Source organism: Seriola lalandi, unplaced genomic scaffold (genome assembly GCF_002814215.2).
Source record: "Seriola lalandi dorsalis isolate HSWRI2012SDOR001 ecotype SW California unplaced genomic scaffold, Sedor1 jcf7180002054795, whole genome shotgun sequence".
NCBI classification, from domain to species: Eukaryota; Metazoa; Chordata; class Actinopteri; order Carangiformes; family Carangidae; genus Seriola; species Seriola lalandi.
In genome coordinates this window covers 5,329,549-5,350,728 of record NW_019525348.1, presented here as the reverse complement: position 1 = coordinate 5,350,728, position 21,180 = coordinate 5,329,549, and the positions used below count along the sequence as shown (strand labels likewise).

The window sequence follows — 21,180 nt, the reverse complement described above, 5'->3', positions numbered from 1 at the left end:
TGTACATCTGGCTTTGATCGACCGCCTGTGATCGGCCAGGATGCAGCTCATATTCTTGTCCACAAGAAATTTGATCAGGCGGGTTAAATGTCTACAATATTTCTGCCTCATTTGGCCCCACTAAGCACCAGAGTTACTGTTACTGCATGAATAATTTCTTACCAACATTTAGAAAACAGTGAAGGGACAGTGAAGCACGACTTAATAGGAATATTTCAGATTTCAGATTATTCTTTATTTTAACCATTTAATTTGTGTGAACTGTGCAAGATTTTATAAATAAGAATAATAATCCAGAGTTCATAGTTTCTTAGTTTCTTTATTTTTCTTGACATTTTAACTTGACATAAGTTTCCCCATGTACATGTTTAGCAAATGTCATTTTAAGCATTTGGAAGATGCAGAGTATATGTGAAATGACTCGCTCATTGGGTTTACCTAATCTCTAAAATGAAATGTGAGTTGTAATGGATTGATAGCTGAACTTTGTCTTCCTGCTGAGGTCCTTGCTTGTGTTGTCTGCAGAGCTAGTAGATTGCCAGGCACAGCCACTGTAAAAATAAACACAATCACACAGTAAGATGTCTAAACAAGGAGTGCCAACAAACAGGCAGCTTTTGTTATCCTCTCACACACCTGTTGCATGTCCAGCTCAATCTTCCTCGAGTCAGCTTTTTCCAGAGCTTTAAACATTTCTGGTTGAGGGAGAGAAAGAAAATGTTGGTAATGTAAACACGCCACAGCTCTTTGATACAGATTAATATGAGACACAATGTGTTGAAGTGGTGTTGGTGTATTTGCTGACACTTACTGAAGAGCATTTCCAGTTTAATGAGGCAGCCCACAAAGCTGTCAAAGTCTATGGCATACTGAGCATCAGCGTAGCGACCGACAATGGCCTGCAACACAACAGTGTTGACATGGAAACCTGTGGAAGAAAAAACAGCATCATCTCCTGCTTGTTTGTTTGTTTGTGCCAGTTTCATAGGTTTGGGTTATTTCTGATCCTGGGGAAGTTTTAGTTTGTAAAAAGGGTGTAAGATACTAGCTGTGTGATAATGGAAGAGCTTTGTTGCACAGCCTCGCCCATGCTTGCTTTGTGTAGATGAATGGCATCTATGTGTAGGGAGGGAGTCCCCTAACTGGCTTATCCAGTCTGCTAGTAACAGGCCCCACATGTCCAATATGAGTCTGGTGAACAGTATTGCCAACTGTAGAGTCTGACTGCAATATTTCTACATAGCTACTTTTCTAACTAAATATTATCCCTGAATCTCAAGCCATATAACCGTTATCAAACTTTGCCAAAGGTGAAATGCAGCAGAGGATGATAGTTTGTCTTTTAAACAATCTAAATGACAAAATGGGAAAAAAATTGGTCAGATTTTATTGTATGAGATTACTCCTGTGATGATGTTTGTTACCTGCTTCGTTGGCAGCGCCTCTCATCTCGTGGGAGCTCATGGTGCCAGAGTTGTCTGTGTCGTGATTCTTGAAGATCTCCTACATCATCGAGGCAGCCATGAGTTGTGTGAACAGATCCAACGTGACTATAATTCATTTCAAACCATATTAAATCACAATTTACCAGATATTTCTGGATTTTGCTCCAAAGCAGGTGGAACTCCATCAGTCCCAACATGTTGCTTTCATCTTTCTGGGGAATGTTCAGGTTTATAAAAAGCTTACCATGTAAAGTCTTTGATTAGTCGTGTATTAGTCATTCATTAGTCCTCAAGGCTATAGTGCACCCAGACCAAGACGATGTCACAGTGGGAGGACATTTTCAGATTAGAGGCGATATTTCTCACCATAACAAAATCAGTATATCTTTCATTTTTCATATTTAAAGAGGATACATCCAGCAAGCTGACAATCAGCCGACCTGTCTCAAGGCTGAATCCATCTGTCTTGATATCAGACCCTGCAAGAAAGAGACAAAACATAACCAGCACCAAGACTTAAGTCAATGACGTGTCTAAATGAATCAAACTTTTCTTTCCTGAAGTACTCACGGTGAGAGACGACGTTGTTCAAAATTTTAACCAGCTCAAAGACAGAGACTTCCATGTCCTGTTTGATATTAGAATGTGAATTTTAATTTGTAATCCAGGTTTGGAGCTGTGTATGCATTTCATTTAGTGTCTGTTCTCATGTCCTTTTACCTACATTGCCAGCAATCTGCTTGAAGAGATGCTTGAAATGAGGATCCACATCACTCTCAGGTATCTCCTCCTGTGAGAGAAAGACACACGACAAGTCTGTGTCATTATTGTCAAATAAAATCACTTGTTCTTCAATTTTCAGGCCTTTTGAAATATTTTGTACATTAAATATAACATATAGTATATAAAGCATTTTCACATCAAAGGTCCCGTATTTTACACTTTCATTTGAAGTGTTGATCCATAAGAAGATATATTTGTTGTTTTAAGAGCCAAAAACCATCTCAATGTAGTTTTACATCTCCTCTCTCAGGCTTCTCTCTGGAGCTCTAGTAACAACAGGTCGGTGAGCCAATCAGAAGAGAGGAGGCTCTGAGTCTCTCTTCTGATTGGCTGGCTGTTTTCTAAGTGATCCAATAAAAAAATATAGCAGATTTCAATTAAAACATTCAGAGAAACCAAATCCTGCCAAGTTGGATGGTGGGTCCAGGTGGGCGGGTGGGCCATGTCTGATGGTGGTGACTGTTTTGTTGTCACATCACAAACAGCTGATATCACATCACTGACAGCTCGTCACTTTCTGAATACAGGCTGTGTGCATTTCTCTGTGGACTGAGTGCTTTGATACTTTCACAGTATAAATATAGAACCTAGACCTGCTTTATAATCAAACAACACATGGAAATCTCAATTTATAAAATGTGGGACCTTTAATGCAAGCAAGAGCAGTTTATCGTTCTGTTGATTTTCTTACCTCTTCTAATTTAGCATCAATGTCCTCCTCCAGTGGACTAAAAAAAAAAATAGAAATGCACAGCTTGAGTTCTCTCTGTTGATGTGCACGGAAATAACGAGTAGTTGTGACTGTCAATTTGAGACTATACTGAGCTTTGTCCACTAGATGGCTGTATGAGCTAAAGCTCTGATGTCTACATTACCCTGCAAACATCAGTCAGTCTGCTTAGTACTGGAACACAGATACCTGGTTGCAGCCTGTTTCTCTGAGAACACCCTGAGAATGAAGCTGGCGTTCTTGTGAGGGTGGAAGGTTGAGGGAATGATGGCGTATTCCCCTGGAGGAAGTTTGAAGCGGTCACACACTTCACGTGTGTTGATGAAGTTGCTGCTCCTGGCCACAGGTCTCTGTCGCAGCAGGACATCAGGTCCGAGATGAACATTGCTGCGGCCTTTGTACTGAAGATTAGCAGGAGGAGACTTTTATTACAGGAATGTCAGACAGCAGCCCAGAAATTTACAGTACAATCAAGTGATCCTCTTAATGACATCTTGTAATGTCTATTTTGCATTTAAAATGTAATTTTTTAGAAAGGGATCATTACTGGAGCAGTGTACCAGTACAAATACAGACCTCATCTGGGACCTGTAAAAAGGAAACAGACAGTTTTTTAGAACATCAGTCAGTTATTCAAAAAAGTCAAGATACAGACTAGGTACTGATTTCATATGAAATATCAAATTATTCTGAGACACCTTATAAATGGCAAAGCCAATGCTCTCAAGCTCACGGTCGAGCCTCTTCTGCTGTCGTCCATTCTTCTGCATCAGCCCCACCAGAAATGTGCATCCATCCTCCCCATCCAGAGGATCATCATCCACATCCTCCAGACGCACCACAAACTGTGGGTTGGATGAGAATGTGGCTGGAACACATTATAAAAAAGTGTCAACATTTAAATGAAGTAAAAGAACTTGCTCAGACATACAGTACGTATGGTTTCTCTCTTACCGGTATGATTGCGGCAGCCACCGGCAGTGGAGCCGATCCTCCACATCCCTTCAAACTGGTAATGATTCCAGTGGCCCACATTATCGCTCTTGAGTGAGTCTGGGGTCAAGTTGCAGATCTCCAGCCTGGAGAACTGCCTGATGAAGTCTGAGTAGGACATCCTGAGAAGAGAAACACAGTTCTCCTCAAAGAAAGTAATGTTATTGCTCACACATGAACTTCTAGTTGCTGTAGTGATTTAAGAGATTGTGATTAATCCATATTCTAGTATCAACAAAAAATATGATGTAACTGAACAGTTAAGGACAGTAGATTTACCAGAACTCTCCATCTTCAGCCACATGGTTCAGGTTTACTTTCTCATCTTCACTGATGTGTGTCCATTCACTGGATCTAATTTAGATAAACAATCATGATTTTAGGAAAATCTTGAAATGAACCACTGGTAGCCGATGGTTAATGGATATAGAATACAGTTACTTACCCGTCACTCCAAGGCCCCTTCCACTCCACCTGACCCCACGGGTTCCTGATGCGGACCAGCTGAACCAGCCGGCCTTGGTAATGAACCTGAAGGAGAAAGCAAGAGTTGGCAAGGTAACTCGCATTGCAGAAAAAAAAATAAGACAATAAAAGTTAAATTGTACCTCTTCTGCACCAGTGACTGAGTACGCATGTCCTTTCACAAGTTTGAGAGCAGTAACTGCCTCTGTCTCATAGGAACTGGTTATCTGAAAGCACCAACAACAAATATTTCAGTCTAATGCCATCAGTCCTAAACAATGGCTGCTGTGCTTGTTCACAGATTGGTATGCAAATCAGTAGGAAAAGCCGACTTACATCAATGGAGCAGCCCAGCAGTGAGCCCAGGCGCAGGGCTCTCCGTATGATTTGGAAGAGGTTTGCTGGAGCCTTGTCTAAAATGTAGATCTCTGCAATTCCTCCTGTGAAATCCTCAAAACCCTCAATAGTGTTTCCACCTGCCAGAGCTTCATAGCAGCCATTCACCCTGCCAGACACAGAGGGACGTGAAAAGATTCACCGGCTGTATTTATACATTCACACTGCATCAACGTTTTGATGAAACAAAGGATAGAATAAGAATAATCCATACTTAGCGTAGGCTTTCTCCAGCAGTGCAGTCCAAAACTCAGAGCCCTCGGCTGAGTGAACAAACAGCAGCTTTCCATCCCTGGTGGGCAAACGGTCGTCGATCACCACATCCACCCACTCACCATACAGCCAGAACTGAGAGGAAAATATTCCCATCAGTTACCTTGGCATCAAATACTTCATAAACTGCCAATTTAATTCAACTGTCCTGTTTTACAACTCATGAGCAGCTATGTGATCCCTGGATTATCTGTCCTGTTCTCTGCATATAACGCCACAGGCGACATGGGGTAACTGCTTTAAAATTGGAGTCAAATGCATGCAAATGATCTACACTGTTTGACTGATTATAATCTACTGTAACGAAGATTTTTTCATGAAACAGTTTGTTGTATTTGGCACAGTTTGCTGGATTTTGGATACGAAACTCTACATGAGCTCAACTCAACAGCGTCCTTGTCTGACCTGGAAGTGAAAGATCCCGGCATAATCTTCGGTGAAACTTTGTCCTGGATGCACCACACGAGCCAGGATCCTGTGGTCGAGAGTCAGAGAGGCTATTGCAGCCAGAAGCCAGCAGTCACCTGCACAGTAAGAGCAGATACAGGCTCTTAGATTGGGCAGCAGCATGTGGTGCTCACCGCAGTGCAACAGTGCTGTAAACAGCATGTGCCAACAAAGCTCTTCCTTTTGCAATCTTCATGGCGAATGGGTGGAGGGTTTATTCCACAGATGTTTGCGGTCTCCTTCTAAAAAGCATCCACCCACCCTCTGTCCGCCCACTCACCTAGAGCTCCCTGGCAAATGTCCGTCCTTGTGGCTCCATCATCGATGAACTTCGGGTTGGAACAGAGCTCCTATAAAGAAGCACAAACAAGTTGAACATTTGATGGTAGTTTTGAGAGATATTTCCTTTAATAATGGGAAGTATGAATAGATGCCTGGATGAAACACTGTAGATGCTGAATCCTATAAATGACTATTTTTGACTTAGAATCAGAAAAAAACACGATCATTGCAAATGGATTTTCAAGTATCACACTACTGAGATAGAAGAATAGGAAGGACCATTTTATGATTTTTTTTATTTTGATGATATGTCTTTAAAATAAAAAAAATACACCCCTGAAGAGATTTTACACACACTTGAGTATCACTACGATCTGAACAAGAAATTAAGAGCCTAAAAATTCTTTTCCTTTTGTTCTGGATCCGTGAGCACTTATCTCCATCTAAATCAGCTTTGTTTAATCCTCACACAGAGCATGTAAGTAATCTTACACCACTGTGTACCACTCATAGCTTCTTTGATCGCTTTGATTGAATCTACTCCAAGTGCTCTCATCCAGATGCAGTTAGAAATTAATTAGTCACAGCTCCTCTTTTTAAATTCCTTGTCTTCACCTCCTCTCCCACAATTCTTGCTTTGACAAGATGATAATACTACAGTAAAAACTATGTTACTTTTTTGTTTTCATTGCTTTGTGTCTCTTTTCAGTGGCTTCCTACCGTTGGCCTCTTCCAGACCACACCCCTGGTCTTGGATGAGTATGGTCCCAGCTCGTTGTAGCCCAGGGATTTGCTCTCAGCCGGAAAGCAGTTGTCCTCAAACAGTTGTCCACTCTCCAGACACTGCTGGCGCAAAGTTTTATAATCTTGATGGGAGAACTTCACTGCCTGCTGGTTGGTGCCAACGCCATGTTCCTTCTCCTTTTGACGGGCCAGTCGTGCTGCCGTGGAAGTCATCCTCAGCTCTCAGTTGTGCAGGATGTCGACTCCCTCTTTGTGAGCTGTGTTGAGTTGATTTGTGAGCTGATCCTCCACCAGCTGAACACAATCCAGACCTGTCTTTGTCTCGGCCTCATTTATAGCCGCTACAGGTGATGGGAAGACAGGGCGGGATCACAAACAGGGAGGGGCCTCCAATGGACAGGTGAGATGAACAGAGCAGACACCAGGAACCCTAAGCAAATCTGCAACGAGATGGTTGTGGCCACAGCTGAAATACAAACACGGACACACCTAAATGCAAATTGAAGGACCATTTTCATTGCCTCACTTGTTATGTTGGGTGTGTATATTTGTGCTGGGAAGTGTATTGTATTTATTGTCTTCCACTTTAAAAGCAAAAGGAACAAACAACTTGTTGGATTTATATTCGCATGAAACTTAGGTGTTGGGCCTTCTGTAACAATTTATAACAAAAACAGTAGAGGTGTTTTTTCTCCAAGGTCCTGTAAAGGATTACATTCAGTACACACAGCTGAGAGTTGAGCAAGGGAAGCTTAAATGCATGTAATGAAGCAATTGTTAAATTGAGCAAGACTAAGAGTGGGATATTAATGACATTGCAGCACTAAGCCTGGAGGATGTCTGCACAGAGTCAGCTCTGGAGCACACACATTATGCTCCAAAGTGTGATCTTGTATCCTTATTCTGTTCTTACATCCTCTATGCAAAGTAAAGCAAAGCTAATCCTTGGTCAAACAATTCTCAGAGTCAGTCTCATCAGCTGGTTCAATCAGAAGCAACACCGAGGAGCAGCACTGAAACAACAATGTTTGTTTTAAATGAAGATGAGTAATGAAGTTTCAGAAGTACCACAGACTCACACTCACAATAAATGAGGATATGCATAAAAGGTAGTGAATGGTAGTGAATCCACCCCTGTTTAAATGACCTATAGCTACATATAGAGGAGTCACTAAACTGCAGACCAGTGCTGGTGGTGCAGGGTGAGTGTCTGATCTTGTAGGCAGTTCATGTGTTGACATTAAAGAAACAGATCCTGTGGTGACAGTTGTCAGAACTTTTCTTGTTTGAAGAGCTGATTTCCTCTGAAGTATATTCTTCAGTGCCGAGCTGGTAGAAGGGTGGGTCATAAACCACTCAATGCTGTGTGTACACAGTATTGTTTGGGAACATTACACGACAAATGAGTGTCAATATTAACCATACCCCTCTGCTTTTCGGGCTTAGTTGTAATACTTGTGGAGAGTTTTATAGTAAGTATACTTCCGTACGCTGTGATCACTGATCTCTGTGTGTGGTGCTAAGTTGAAGTGGTAGTAAAATCAATTTACTGATTTGATTAAGCATAAAAGAAACCCTTTTGTTGTTTATTTCCTTGGTTATTGTTCAGCAATGATAACTACTCAGACAAGGACGGATAAAAGCATACAGTTGTAATGTCATTTAAACCATCCCAAGTGCAATCATGGTTAATGACTCTCCTTATTCTAGTAACTGATTCACTATGGCTATAATGAAATGCCAGTATTGATAGAATACATTATTACTGGACTTACATGGCATTACAAATGATTCATTATTCATTTACTGTTGCTTTTACTAAACAGCTAATAGACAGCATCCATTACTATTAAGTAAAAGCTAATGCAATATTGAATGCAACATTAATTTAACTTATATATTTGATTCCTACTCTGAGCAGTTTTGGTTAAATTGACTGATATTGGACAAAGGAGAACATGTACGTTTTCGGTAAGGAGGTCCACCGAGGGCCCTGCTCTGCAAACTTTTAAGAATTTCTCTATAACATTGAAAATTCATGAGTAAACAAGCAACATAAACATATTTGTTTATTAAGAGATTAACATAAAAAAAACTCTCAAATCTGCTTTATTAGGACTGTGTGGGTGTGGTTTGATGATAGTGACTTAACAATCCACCAACTGTTTGTTCTGATTCAAATTTTGCTAAATGCTAAATCCTGATTGATGCAGAGAAGTATGTGATTTATATGTTTTATTTCCATCTGATCTACTCCCACTTCACAATGGCCAGAAGAGCACAAAGAAAAAACAAGAAATACAGCCTTTGAACTGTGTTATCAAATTCATTATTTGGTCAATGGCAGGTTAAAATCTACGACCTAAAGACATCAGCATACACCTGGTAATGCCCAGCCAGACCTATATGTTAAGGACATGTCACTTTAGTCCTGCAAAAGTGTTGGTCTTATTGTCTGTGTTAGAGGATGCTAGGCAGTAACATCAGAATTAGGATTTGGAGAAACTTAAGCTAACATTCACTTTTTCAGGTTGTGGGCCACATTATTTATTTAGTCATGTCAATCAGCTCCAAACTTGCTGAGATAAAGAGCCAGAAGAGTACGATTGTCACTTTCCGGCTGATTCAATCAGTGTTTACATTCAATTTCAAGTTACATGCATAAATTTCATTTTCTGTCGCTGATAATATGCATACATTTCTTGATATAGCCTGTGGAGCAACATAAACCCTTGGCTACATTATGACCTAATATGGGACAATAGCATCTGTAAACTAGATTGGTTTCAGTCTGATCGATGTGGTGACTGGTGACCTTCAACCTTTTACTGCACATTATCTCTCAGGTGACTCACAACTGTTTCAGGTTGCGGGATTTATCAATATGATTGACATAGATGAGAGGTGGAGTTCACTCAGGTAACAGTTACATATGTGCAATGATTAACTTTTATAGTGATAATATCTTATATTCACCTGTCAACACTGTAGTTGCCACTTCAATTGACTAAAATTCCATTCTACATTATATTAGAAAAATATACATGATAAAATAACACATGAATAGGATAGCAATTAAATTGACTTTTTCTAATAGAATCTTTCTGTTTTTGACCAAAGCGTATTTGATAAATCATATACATACATACACTGTTTGTATATGATCTACTGTACATCCAGCATACAGTCTATGTATTGCATACATACAGTAAAGCATGGTATAACATAAAAGATGTTGTTACAATAACATGTTGCAAACAATATTAGTTTGTTAATGTATCTACTGCCAATCCCACATAGTTTTTAAGCTTTATGATTAACATTGCTTATTCTTGTATTATTGTTTCTTTGTTGAGTTGAATTGAATAGAATGATATTTCTATGACTATATGCTACATTATTAAAAAATATTTTGTTTTTATTTGTAATTTTAACCATACATTGTCTCATAGTATATTCTTTATTTTTTGTTTTCTGAGCTGTATAAGTATATTTAGGTCTAAATACAATGTAGCCTACGGTATTATCTTGAATTTAATTTTATACCCTCATCATCAGCACCTCTAGCGGAAGTGTGTGGTGCTGTGAGTGAGCAGTGGCCCCTCCTCCAGTAGCGGGTACTGTTTACTGCAGTATGTGTGTGTGGTGAGTGTGTATATGCGTTTGTGTGTGTGTGTGTGTGTGTGTGTGTGTGTGTGTGTGTGTGTGTGTGTGTGTGTGTGTGTGTGTACGTGTAGCGGAGAGGGCTGGACCTGCGCTGCTGGCTATCAAACCACTGCCCACCCCCTTTACCCAGATTTACTCGATTACCACCATCAGACTCGTTTTGAAGGAGCTGCGAGTTTGCGTTTGAAGCGGTGGTGAGTGCAGCCGTCTTGTTCATCTTATTACAATGACTGTGTTAAAGAAACCGGCTTAAGGTTAACGGCGCCTCGTGCTTATATTGCAGCGCAGGCCTCCTGTGCGGTATGTCTGCTTTAATATACTGTCTCCTGTGGCACTAATAATAGTCAACGCAGTTACAGCTGTCATCTTCAGACGCACAGATTTCATTCACCTGTGACATCCAGAGTGTGATCGCGTTGATAAAGATGTGTTGTTGTCTGAAATCTTTGAGTCTGCCCGCAGACCAGGGCGCATAGAAACACAGGCCTACTTTTACTGCTGAACAGGTGCTGTAAGCTGTCTGGGCAGACTACATATCTGACATACTGTGCCTGTTTGATGGTAACAGGCCTATTAATTCATAAAGTAGCTAACGCATTTTTAGAGGAGATGCCAGTGTTGGCCCCTGTGCAGTATTTTGACTAAGAGGGTAGTTGGTTGGTTTGGAGTATTGTTGAGGTTAAAGTCCTATAGATGACATCATCATCACAGGACTGCATGGATCAGCTTGTCTCTGCCCATTGGGGGGGAAAGAGAGATATCCTTTTGGTCAATAGCCAGCAGTCGCCTCTCTCTAGCTCTTTTACAGAGCAGAGGGACATTCCTGCAGACTCTACAGGCATATGGGGCCTCAGGGTAGGGGAGAGGGGTGCCGTCCCTATTAACAATGTCTTGTCTGCAGAATTGTTTCTGTTAAAAGCATGACCTGTTTTGCACAGCAACACATCTGATATCCCTTTATTTCTAACTGTACCACTGTAGCTCCATCCAGGTTTCTCCTTGCTACTTTGAATGCCCGGACTGTTCACTAAACTCAGCTCATTAGGATTCCTCTCATGTGGAGCAGAGCGGCATAAAAGACAATCCCGTGCCCCATATTTTCCAGCACTGAGTCAGACAAGGATAGCCAAGTAACAACTTTAAATCTTGCAGTTAGTTTCTGGACTTATTTGGTTCTTTTAAACCCCTGCTTTCCTCAGAGCTCTTATGTCCTCCTTGAGACTCGACTGACAGTTGTGAACTTCTCCAGCAGAGAAACACAAGTGCTTTCAGGGAAGAAAAAATGACCCCCACTGAGTTGTAAACACTAATGTCCACCGAGGCCTGCTTTTTTTGGCATGGCTGTGCAAAGCTTCATCAACCTGGGGCTATCCAGATTATTTGGAAAAGAACACTTCATCTTCACCACTGCCAGAACATCAGTGAATGACATTTCTCTCTCTTTTTTTGTCCCATTCTCCCTCTCAGCCTACCTATACAGCCAAGGTATCATATTTCTCACTTGTTTTGTTGTTCCTGGGTTTGCTGTGTTTAAGGTGGTGTTGTGCTGTTCTAGTCTCACATTTCTCCATAATCGCTTTTCTTCTGTACATGCTTTCTGTTTGTCCATTATTTCTCTTTTATCTATAGTGGTTTTCTAACTGAAGTTTCCATAGCAGCACATTTAATTTGATTTAATACGTCACCACTCACCATTAACATCCACACACCATTATTGTGAGGGTGGATTTGTCTTTTGTTGGGCCATTGCCAGGACTTTGGAAATGCTGAGGTCAAATCCCACCAACAAACCCCTACCACTCTCAGAAAAATGTAACCAGAGAACAAAAAATAAGATCCTCAAATCTTCTTAGTTAAGAGGATATGGAGGAGCTCATGAAGGTAATGAAAACCTTCTCCAACCTGCCAGGAACAAAATTCAGGGGAAAAATGTTGAAATCTTTTTTTTTATTTTTTTTTATTTTGTTGACCTCAAAGTTTCAAACATATTAAGTCAAAAAAACAAAACAAATGACCTTATGAAATATTCATTATGTGCAAGTTTTTAATTGTAGAATGTAAAATCCCCTCAGGTTGCTAAACCTACACCTTCAGTAAATGAATGAATAGAATATAAAGGATCTGACCTCAGTCTCCTCAGTGGCTACATTCTTGGCTTGTTCTTGTAATTTCAAAGTATTCAGTGTTTTTACTTTTAGGTAAACAACAGAATGAAGAATAAACATGGAGTCATGACTAACTGATTGAAGGCACATTCAATCCAATCAGCAGGAAAAAAATCCATCTCCAGCAGTTGTATAAACATTATTTCTCTACACACCTGATTGGTGTGCTGTAACTCTAAGACAAGAGTGTGCCACTGATTAGCTTTCTGCTATTTATAGACAGCACTGTGCATACCCACCAGCTGCATTATTTTTATCTTGCACCAGCATGCATCCAGCCGGAGGGATCTCTGCTACAATATACGCCAACAGGCTCCGTGCGGAAGGCATGGGCTCCAAGGAGCAGGCTGTGCGCTTCTCCAACCAGGACTACGAAGCTCTGAAACAAGAGTGTGTGGAGTCGGGCTGCCTGTTTGAAGACCCCTGTTTCCCAGCTGAGCCTCCATCCCTGGGCTTCAAGGAGCTCGCCCCCTACTCCTCCAAAACTAGAGATGTGGTGTGGATGAGACCCACGGTGAGAAAACTTGGCAGGAGGAATAATTATTTGTATAATAATTATATATAATAATTACGTTTACATATAGTTTGACATATACTTTATATACACACATCTACAGATAAATAGATATTTTTAAGACACAGGCTCCAGATCTGAAGCTGGAAATACCTGACTCATTATTCTGTGGAAGGCCTCTTGTAACCATTCACAACAGCAGTTTGTTGCTGTTGATGACTTGGACCTAGCAGAGCATCATATGTAAGCAACATATCAATGACACTATCTTATTTCCTGTCTGCAAACTCAGACAGAATGGGACAAGTACGGACAGAACTTCTCAGACCACTGTCTGCAGCTGTTGGCATCCTGTGGCATTCTCCGACCACTCCCTGCTGTGACATTTGTTTACAGTGCTTCATTAAAACAGGAAGCTGACGTGTAGATGCAAGAAGAGCAGCTGTTTAAGAAATGTGTCGCCCTTAAAGTAAATCATAAATGGTGTTGACCGGACAAACTTCTGTGTATTTGATCGATTTTTGTCTTCATCCACATGTTTCATTTTTCCATAGGAACTGACTGATGACCCCCAGTTCATTGTGGATGGCGCCACCAGAACAGACATCTGTCAGGGAGCGCTGGGTGCGTCCTTGTTGGTTAAAGCATTAATGTTTAAATTGTCAAGGAAAAACAATAGGAAAACATAATTGGATGGAGTTTCCTAAATGCTTCTTCTCATTTGTAGGTGACTGCTGGCTCTTGGCAGCCATCGGCTCTCTCACCCTGAACGAGAGGCTTCTTCATCGGGTCGTCCCACATGGGCAGTCCTTCCAAGACGACTATGCTGGTATCTTCCACTTCCAGGTACTTCATTTTCTAGTCTTTGCCCTTTTCCTTTTCCAGAGTAAAGCAAGCAATTCAGATGATGGAGTTCTTGTTCTCCTTTATTGCTCGATGTTGCAGTTCTGGCAATTTGGCGAGTGGGTGGATGTTGTGATTGATGACAGATTGCCTGTCAAAGACACAGAGCTCATGTTCGTCCATTCAGCTGAGGGCAACGAATTCTGGAGTGCACTTCTGGAGAAAGCTTACGCTAAGTAGGTATTGAAAGAGGCCTGGCCAGATGCTAAATTATTCAGTATGAGTGTATTTATTGGGAAGCTGTAAATCATGTTTTGAACTACTGCTGCTTCTTTAACATGGTATCAGGCTGAATGGCTCCTATGAGGCTCTGTCTGGAGGAAGCACCACTGAAGGGTTTGAGGACTTCACAGGTGGTGTGTCTGAGATGTACGAGCTGCGCAAGCCTCCCAGAAATCTGTACAGGATAATCTACAAAGCTCTGGAGAGAGGCTCCCTGCTGGGCTGCTCGATCGATGTGAGTGCTGAACACACTGGCACACCACCAAGACACCAACATCGGTGTTGCACCATCTTTAGAAAGCCAATTAGATTAAAAGCATGTCTATTCATTTCTGTGCCAGACAATCCTTACTCAGACGAAGACGTCATGTTTTTACAGATCACCAGCGCCTTCGACATGGAGGCTGTAACATTCAAGAAGCTTGTGAAGGGCCACGCCTACTCTGTCACTGGGCTGAAGGAGGTCTGTCTGTGTATGACTCTGTAGTCTTTAATAGGTTAACATTATAATTAACAGCTATGGTTCCAAGTGTCCCATCACTCTGCTGTCATGTAGGTTGATTTCCGTGGCAACATGGAACGCCTAATCCGAGTACGTAACCCTTGGGGCCAGGTGGAGTGGACTGGTGCCTGGAGTGACAAGTGAGTGCACCGGAGCATAAACCTCTGTGGTTTCTATCAGTATTATATGTCCTCCTCAGCACTTATTCCTGTCTCTTTGTCTCGTCATGTGCAGTGCACCTGAATGGGATGAGATCGACCCTTCTGAACGAGAGGACTTGCATCTTAAGATGGAAGACGGGGAGTTTTGGTAAGATGTCCCAGTATGGGAATTTAATGTACAACTCTCGGGTCTACAGACTAAATATTATGCTTTAGCCAGGAGATGGTTAGCTTAGCTTAGCACACAGATTGAAAACAAGGGGAAACGGCTAGTTTGGTTTTTTCCATAGATAACAAAATCCACCCATCAGCACCGTTAAAGCTCACTAATCAACATGTTATCTTGTTTTGATTAATCAGTACAAATATATATAAAATGGGGTTTTACATGGGGTTATGTGCAGGACTATTTCTTGGCCAGAAGCAGTATTTTTCCTGTGGTTTTTTTCATTTGGTTTTTGTATGGATTAAGGAAACGGGACATAACATGTTGTTAGTTGTTTCTCTTAATTCCATTTTTTGTGCTAAGCTAAACTAACCACTTCCTTGCCCAGTTTCATAGTTAACAGACAGACATGAGAACTGTTAACCACAATTAATTGAGCACATTGTGGAAATTTTCACTTCAAAAAAGCTGCACTCAGGATTTTGACTCAAAACTAATTTTACCCCTCCAGGATGTCCTTCAGTGAGTTCACGAGGCAGTTCTCTCGGCTAGAGATCTGTAACTTGACTCCTGATGTTCTGAGCGATGACGGTCTCAGCCACTGGAACACCATAAAGTTTTATGGCACATGGAGGAGAGGCAGCACCGCTGGAGGCTGCAGGAACCATCCCAGTGAGTCCCAACTCTGTGGTCACAGGAAAGATGCCTTTCATGCATAAGTGCACACACTGACGGATAATATCACCGCTACAGTAATTGATGACATTTCTCACAAACAGCAAAACCAACAGGTCCTGTAATGTTACTGTGAGCATGAAACAGGCTAACACAAATCTGTGTGCACCATCTGTGTAGACACGTTTTGGATCAACCCTCAGTATAAGATCACATTGCTGGAGGAAGATGATGATCCAGAGGACGATGAGGTGGCTTGCAGTTTTTTAGTAGCGCTCATGCAGAAGGACCGCCGCAGATATCGGCACCACGGTCAGGACATGCACACCATTGGCTTTGCTCTCTATGAGGTGAGAACAATGATGAAAAATCATTATTGTCTCCTCTATCTTCTCCTGGTTTATTCACCTGTTTACTACATTACTTTTAAAGTTTTGCCTCAGTTTATACATGTTCATTTTTTCTTTTTCTTTTTTTTGCAGATCCCAGAAGAGGTAAGCCGAGCATTAAACACGACCACTGTGTTTTGAGCAGCATACTGCTGTCTTGGCACGATTTTAACCATTTACAACAAACGCTGTATATCATACAGTGATGCTGATCAAAGCTCTGTTATGCTGTTGGCAGTAATATAAAGTGAAACATGCAAATGCATCTTGACAGATGTTTTATTTCCTACTGCCCTTAGTACAGAGGCTGCCAGAATGTCCACCTGAAGAAAAATTTCTTTTTGAACCATTCATCGTGTGCACGCTCAGAGACCTTCATTAACCTGAGGGAGGTGAGCAATCGTCTGCGTCTGCCCCCTGGGGAGTACCTCATCGTCCCCTCTACCTTCGAGCCTGGGAAAGAGGCTGACTTCGTCCTCAGAGTCTTCACTGAGAAACAATCAGAAACAGAGTATGTGCCTTTTGTTATGTGATGTTAAGGTCACTTTATGCATTTAGGTGTAGAAATGGAAAACTCATACTGTTTTTGTCCATTGCAGAGAACTGGATGATGAAATCTCTGCCGATTTAGCAGACGATGTACGTATAATTGACACATGAACAACGGAGAAAGAAGAAAGAATCTACAATATGAATATCATGACATAAGTAGGATCCCGTTTAAGAATCGGTGCTTTTGTTTTGCTTTCCTACAGGAGGAAATAACTGAAGACGATATTGATGACTCCTTTAAATCCATGTTCGCCCAGCTAGCAGGAGAGGTCGGCTCTGAAAAACATCTGTGTTTGTATTTGTTCTTGCGAAAACTACATAAACTATTTTCATAGAGTGATAATAGTGGCAATATTGTGTTGTGGTATTTTTAGATAATATCTATAGCTTAAAAGATTTAACCCCTTGTTATGAAATAAAATAAAATTGATAAATCTGCTCTTACTTGAACTGAAAACATGCAAATTCTCTTCTCTTGTCTACTGTGTTTTCCAGGATATGGAGATTTCTATTCACGAGCTCAGGACCATTCTGAACAGAGTCGTCGCCCGGCGTGAGTTTTATTTTTAGACAACAATTCGTAGATGCAGGAAGGTTTACATATTAGTAATACATCTACCATTACTGTATTAGATTCCACTGCACTGAGTGTGCAGCGTTCATTTCCCGGACTGCCGCTCTGTCAGAGTCACTGTAGATCAGACTGTTTCAGATGAGTGTTTTTGCCCTTTCAGACAAAGATCTGAAGACTGATGGCTTCAGTATGGAATCATGTCGGACCATGGTCAACCTGATGGACGTATCCTATTGATTTATCAAGCATGAATTGATCAAAAATGTTATGAAATTTTATCAATATTCATATTTGAAACAAAAAAAATCATGCATTTAACATGCTAGTGATCGTCTGTGGTTAGTTTCATTCCTTGACACTGTCTTTACCAGAAAGACGGTAGTGCCCGTTTAGGGCTGGTGGAGTTTCAGATCCTCTGGAACAAGATCCGAAACTGGCTGGTAAGAATGAGTCAAATAGTTACATTGTCAAAGGAACATTATGCACGCTTAGACTCTCTGTGTATTTCTTTACATTTCTGTCGCTGTCTCCCAGGTCATTTTCAGACAGTTTGACCTTGACAAGTCAGGGGCCATGAGCTCATATGAGATGCGTCTTGCTGTGGAGGCAGCAGGTATAATACTCTTGAGTATCATTTCCACATTTATATACCAGTACACACACTCACAGATGAGAACTGCAGCCCTTTCTTTTATTTCTGTTGTGCTCCTTTGTAGGTTTTAAACTGAATAACAGACTGAACCAGATCCTGGTAGCCCGGTATGCGGAGAATGAGATGATTGACTTTGACAACTTTATCTGCTGCTTGGTCAAGCTTGAAGCCATGTTTAGTGAGTAACATTGCTGAGATGTTACTATAAATATATACAACATATGTTTACACCATATTAAATATGAATAAAGTTGAAATTACGACATGAATAACAAATTACGAACACTTCAATTTTTTTAACAGGGTCTTTCCAGCAGTTTGACAAGGAGGGATCAGGAGAGGCTGAGCTGAATCTCACAGAGGTGAGTCCTGTTTAAAAAGAGGACTTGAGTCCATTTTGTCACTCTTTTCTCTTCGTCTAACTTAATTTTTTATCATCGCTAGTGGCTTTACCTGACAATGTGTGGTTGAAGAGGAGTCTTTACTGGAGGAGGGTACAGAACAAAGGTACAGACTGCCACCAACCAGGAGCCCTGAAGACCCCTCAGCCTTAGAGACCTGCTGATCCTTTAACACATCCCACCTCAGCACCGATACTAGCAAAAGAGTTGTATAACTATAAACCAAAGTCCAACCGAGATGTGTTTTAGAAACTATGCAAACCTACAGTATGAAGCAGTCCATGTGCCACATCAATCTGTCCTCTTGAGCATGAGTCTGTGCATGACAAAAATCACTAGCTGTAATGTGCATTGTAAACTTTTGATTTTATATTTCCTAATTTTAGTTTTGCTGTAAGTATGAATATCAACAGATTTACTAAACGTTCTTTTTATCTTATATTGGCATCTTATTAAAGACTTTTTCACAAAGCAGGATAAAAAATAGATGAAATTTTATTGAGGTTTTAAGTCTGTTACTGTAGTGCTTTACAAAGGTAAGTCTTATAGTTTCTTTTAATCATTCTGCACTTGTATTTCCACTTTTCCCTGATTTGATCAGAGATGTCTTTTAACAGGAAATCGTGTGTTGTTGGTAGTTTCATTCTTGCACCTGCAGGTGGCAGTACAGACCAATCAGATTTCAGAGTTATGAGGATTTTGTTTCGTTTTTTTTTATTTTTTGGCATTTGATAATGAAGTTTAGCCTGTTTATATATTACAACAATATTTTTGATTGAAATTGAAGTCACGCAGCTGACCTATATTGTTTTTATTTTGCACTAGGACTTTAGTTTAAGAAGCTGTTAGTGAAGTTGCCTCACATTAGTGACAAATACTATCAACAGTCCACTCAAGTAAGATTTGCAGGGATCATGTGATACTGAATGCCTTATACATTGCACCATTATGTTATAAATGGCTATTAAAATGTGCCAGTCATGTGTTTCATGTTGTGAATGTATGTTGTGCCTTCAATAAATATTTACCTCATGGTTTATGCGTTGATGATTACATGAATTTGCTCCACATTTGGCTGCTCAGACTGCACCAGAAACTCCTATGCGTTCACAGTAAAGGTTATATTTATTGTAAGCATAGAGACGCCTCAGCAAAAGTCAAACATGTTGACAAAGACTTGAGTCTTTTACATATATTAAGTAACGATAGGATACTGTAAGGACATATATGCTTCTTTTAAAGTTTACTGAAGAAAAAAGCAAATATAAAGAAGCATAAAATGTTCATATAGACCCCAGCAGATGTCAAACATACAGAGTATGTGTATTTCAAAAAAATCACAGCTGAATGATGGAGTTATCAAACAAATGAACTAGCAATTGCTAACACTTTAGAGTAGTCTCCCTCCAGTTTCCGTAGATGTGTGGGCATAGGAACCTTAATCCTTGTACCTGTAGGGTTCCCATTTTCCTCGATCAGAACGACATTGTTCGAATCAAAGCGTGGACTCATGCGTTCTCCAGGCATTTTTTGTCCAACGATTAGCGCTTTCTTCTTCTGTCCTTTGATGGCAAGCAACACTGTGTCACCAACTTTCCCTACGCCATTCTTGGTGTAGACATGGATCACTCTTGGCGATCGGTGATATGGGGTATTTCCAAGACTGCTGTTGTCCACTACACGGACTCTTGTCATTTTTTGAACAGCTGCAGCAACAGTCGACAGACTGGCAAGACAAAAAGTACAAAGGTCATCTTCAACTTGCAGGACCACCTGCAGCACTGCATTTTACCAAATATCACAGATCATGCTAATGAGTTCAGTTTTCCTTCAGAGATCACCCTCAGTCAGCAATCATGCAAGAAATTAACTTTCCTGTAGGGAAAAGTTTCAAGCAAAAATTCACCACATTACTCTGGACAATTTGCATTACTCACTCCCATCTATTTTCTGATAACCTTTGTAGGCTTAAACAACTCAAAGAAATTGTGACAGCATCCTTCTGGCTTCACTGGAATAAGGGGCCACAAAATTTCAAGCTGTCAGAGTTGCTATTGTTATAGCAATATACAAACACCTTATACTGACATCATACAGTAACAACAAAGTGTTACATCCCTGTGAAAACATGCATTTTTCAGCCATTGATATTGCAAAATTAAGTAAATTCTGTAATCCAGCAAATTTGCCTTTAACATCAGAGAGGGAGTTAATAATTCACTCAGACATGCTGAAGCATGTCACTGTGCCAGTGAATTGTTTAAACTTATTGTAATTGTTTTAAGAACTTAAGTAAAATATGTCAAGTTGACAGTTACCCAGACCACACCGACTTAACATGCTAATTGTAATGTCTTACACAATATTTGGCACTAAACCTAAAAAATATCTTACCTAAACGTCCTCGGATGAATTATGGACGATGCGTCTACGAAGAGTCCAGTAAGGGATCTTGAAAGCTGGGGGAGAGCCATACCTACAGCGAGTACTGTGCCAACTAGAGAGAGAAAGTATACACAGTTAGCTGCTAATAAGCTAAAGGGTTTGCTAAGTATATCGCTTGCAACATCTAAAAAAATCACAACTCCTGACAACAGAGCCGAATCATTTTTGGTTTGTTGTTTTATACCCAATAATAATTCAAATACAGGATTAAATTAATCTGAAAGCTTAAAAAATTAAGTTTAAAACGTCGGTCTTGTTAGCATTACCCTTCTATCACGCTCCATGCCAATGTCAAAGGTGTGGCGTCAGCGACACGCGACAGACTGTCTTTAGCCGAGTTAGCTGATAAACACAATATTCATTAGCTTATCAGAAATACATATTCCTTACTGAAAATGGGAAGATCCGCATTAGTTTGATAATTGTTGATGACTGTCAAACCATTTGTGGTCGTACAATTAAGAATACTTAAAGACAATACAACATCGGTTAGCTTGTTTGTACTTCGTAATACGTCATACAAACGCGCTGGGGCGATTACATAGAAATAGGAGGGTATAGAAGCTATACAACGAAGACCATGGAGATTTTGGTCTCATGGCGTAGAAAGATGTGTGGCGTCTCTATCTCATCTT

The 21,180-nt window shown here is 40.6% G+C and overlaps 3 protein-coding genes across 5 annotated transcripts; 1 reads left to right on the top strand and 2 right to left on the bottom strand.

Moving 5' to 3' along the window:
* Nucleotides 1-303: 303 nt before the first annotated feature.
* Nucleotides 304-6,845, bottom strand: LOC111669522 (calpain-2 catalytic subunit-like). Its single transcript, XM_023425861.2, has 21 exons — nucleotides 6,535-6,845; nucleotides 5,813-5,882; nucleotides 5,491-5,609; nucleotides 5,027-5,160; nucleotides 4,753-4,921; nucleotides 4,560-4,643; nucleotides 4,397-4,482; nucleotides 4,231-4,305; nucleotides 3,913-4,073; nucleotides 3,657-3,826; nucleotides 3,535-3,546; nucleotides 3,148-3,359; nucleotides 2,920-2,956; nucleotides 2,170-2,235; nucleotides 2,016-2,073; nucleotides 1,860-1,924; nucleotides 1,589-1,657; nucleotides 1,425-1,503; nucleotides 812-928; nucleotides 637-695; nucleotides 304-551 (listed from the first exon to the last, which is right to left on the bottom strand). The coding sequence occupies exons 1-21, from the start codon at nucleotides 6,769-6,771 to the stop codon at nucleotides 528-530; spliced, it is 2,103 nt and encodes a 700-aa protein (XP_023281629.1). The 5' UTR covers nucleotides 6,772-6,845; the 3' UTR covers nucleotides 304-527.
* A 3,415-nt stretch (nucleotides 6,846-10,260) lies between these two features.
* LOC111669491 (calpain-1 catalytic subunit-like) lies at nucleotides 10,261-19,134 on the top strand. Of its 2 annotated transcripts, XM_023425808.2 has the most exons (23): nucleotides 10,268-10,418; nucleotides 11,692-11,709; nucleotides 12,657-12,903; nucleotides 13,458-13,527; nucleotides 13,631-13,749; nucleotides 13,849-13,982; nucleotides 14,095-14,263; nucleotides 14,408-14,491; nucleotides 14,585-14,670; nucleotides 14,765-14,839; nucleotides 15,369-15,529; nucleotides 15,713-15,882; nucleotides 16,015-16,026; nucleotides 16,221-16,432; nucleotides 16,521-16,560; nucleotides 16,677-16,742; nucleotides 16,969-17,026; nucleotides 17,208-17,272; nucleotides 17,419-17,487; nucleotides 17,582-17,660; nucleotides 17,764-17,877; nucleotides 18,003-18,061; nucleotides 18,144-19,134. In XM_023425808.2, exons 3-23 carry the CDS (start codon nucleotides 12,658-12,660, stop codon nucleotides 18,168-18,170), a joined length of 2,115 nt encoding a protein of 704 aa, XP_023281576.1. In that variant the 5' UTR covers nucleotides 10,268-10,418; nucleotides 11,692-11,709; nucleotide 12,657; the 3' UTR covers nucleotides 18,171-19,134. The 2 variants fall into 2 exon arrangements, with proteins under 2 accessions (XP_087035280.1, XP_023281576.1); XM_087179154.1 differs by lacking the exon at nucleotides 11,692-11,709 and having other exon boundaries at nucleotides 10,261-10,418.
* Nucleotides 19,135-19,206: 72 nt separating this feature from the next.
* On the bottom strand, nucleotides 19,207-21,082 carry mrpl14 (mitochondrial ribosomal protein L14). Of its 2 annotated transcripts, none has more exons than XM_023425811.2 (3): nucleotides 20,936-21,082; nucleotides 20,495-20,597; nucleotides 19,207-19,826 (listed from the first exon to the last, which is right to left on the bottom strand). In XM_023425811.2, the coding sequence occupies exons 2-3, from the start codon at nucleotides 20,572-20,574 to the stop codon at nucleotides 19,460-19,462; spliced, it is 447 nt and encodes a 148-aa protein (XP_023281579.1). In that variant the 5' UTR covers nucleotides 20,575-20,597; nucleotides 20,936-21,082; the 3' UTR covers nucleotides 19,207-19,459. The 2 variants fall into 2 exon arrangements, with proteins under 2 accessions (XP_023281579.1, XP_023281578.1); XM_023425810.2 differs by having other exon boundaries at nucleotides 20,812-21,030.
* Nucleotides 21,083-21,180: the final 98 nt, after the last annotated feature.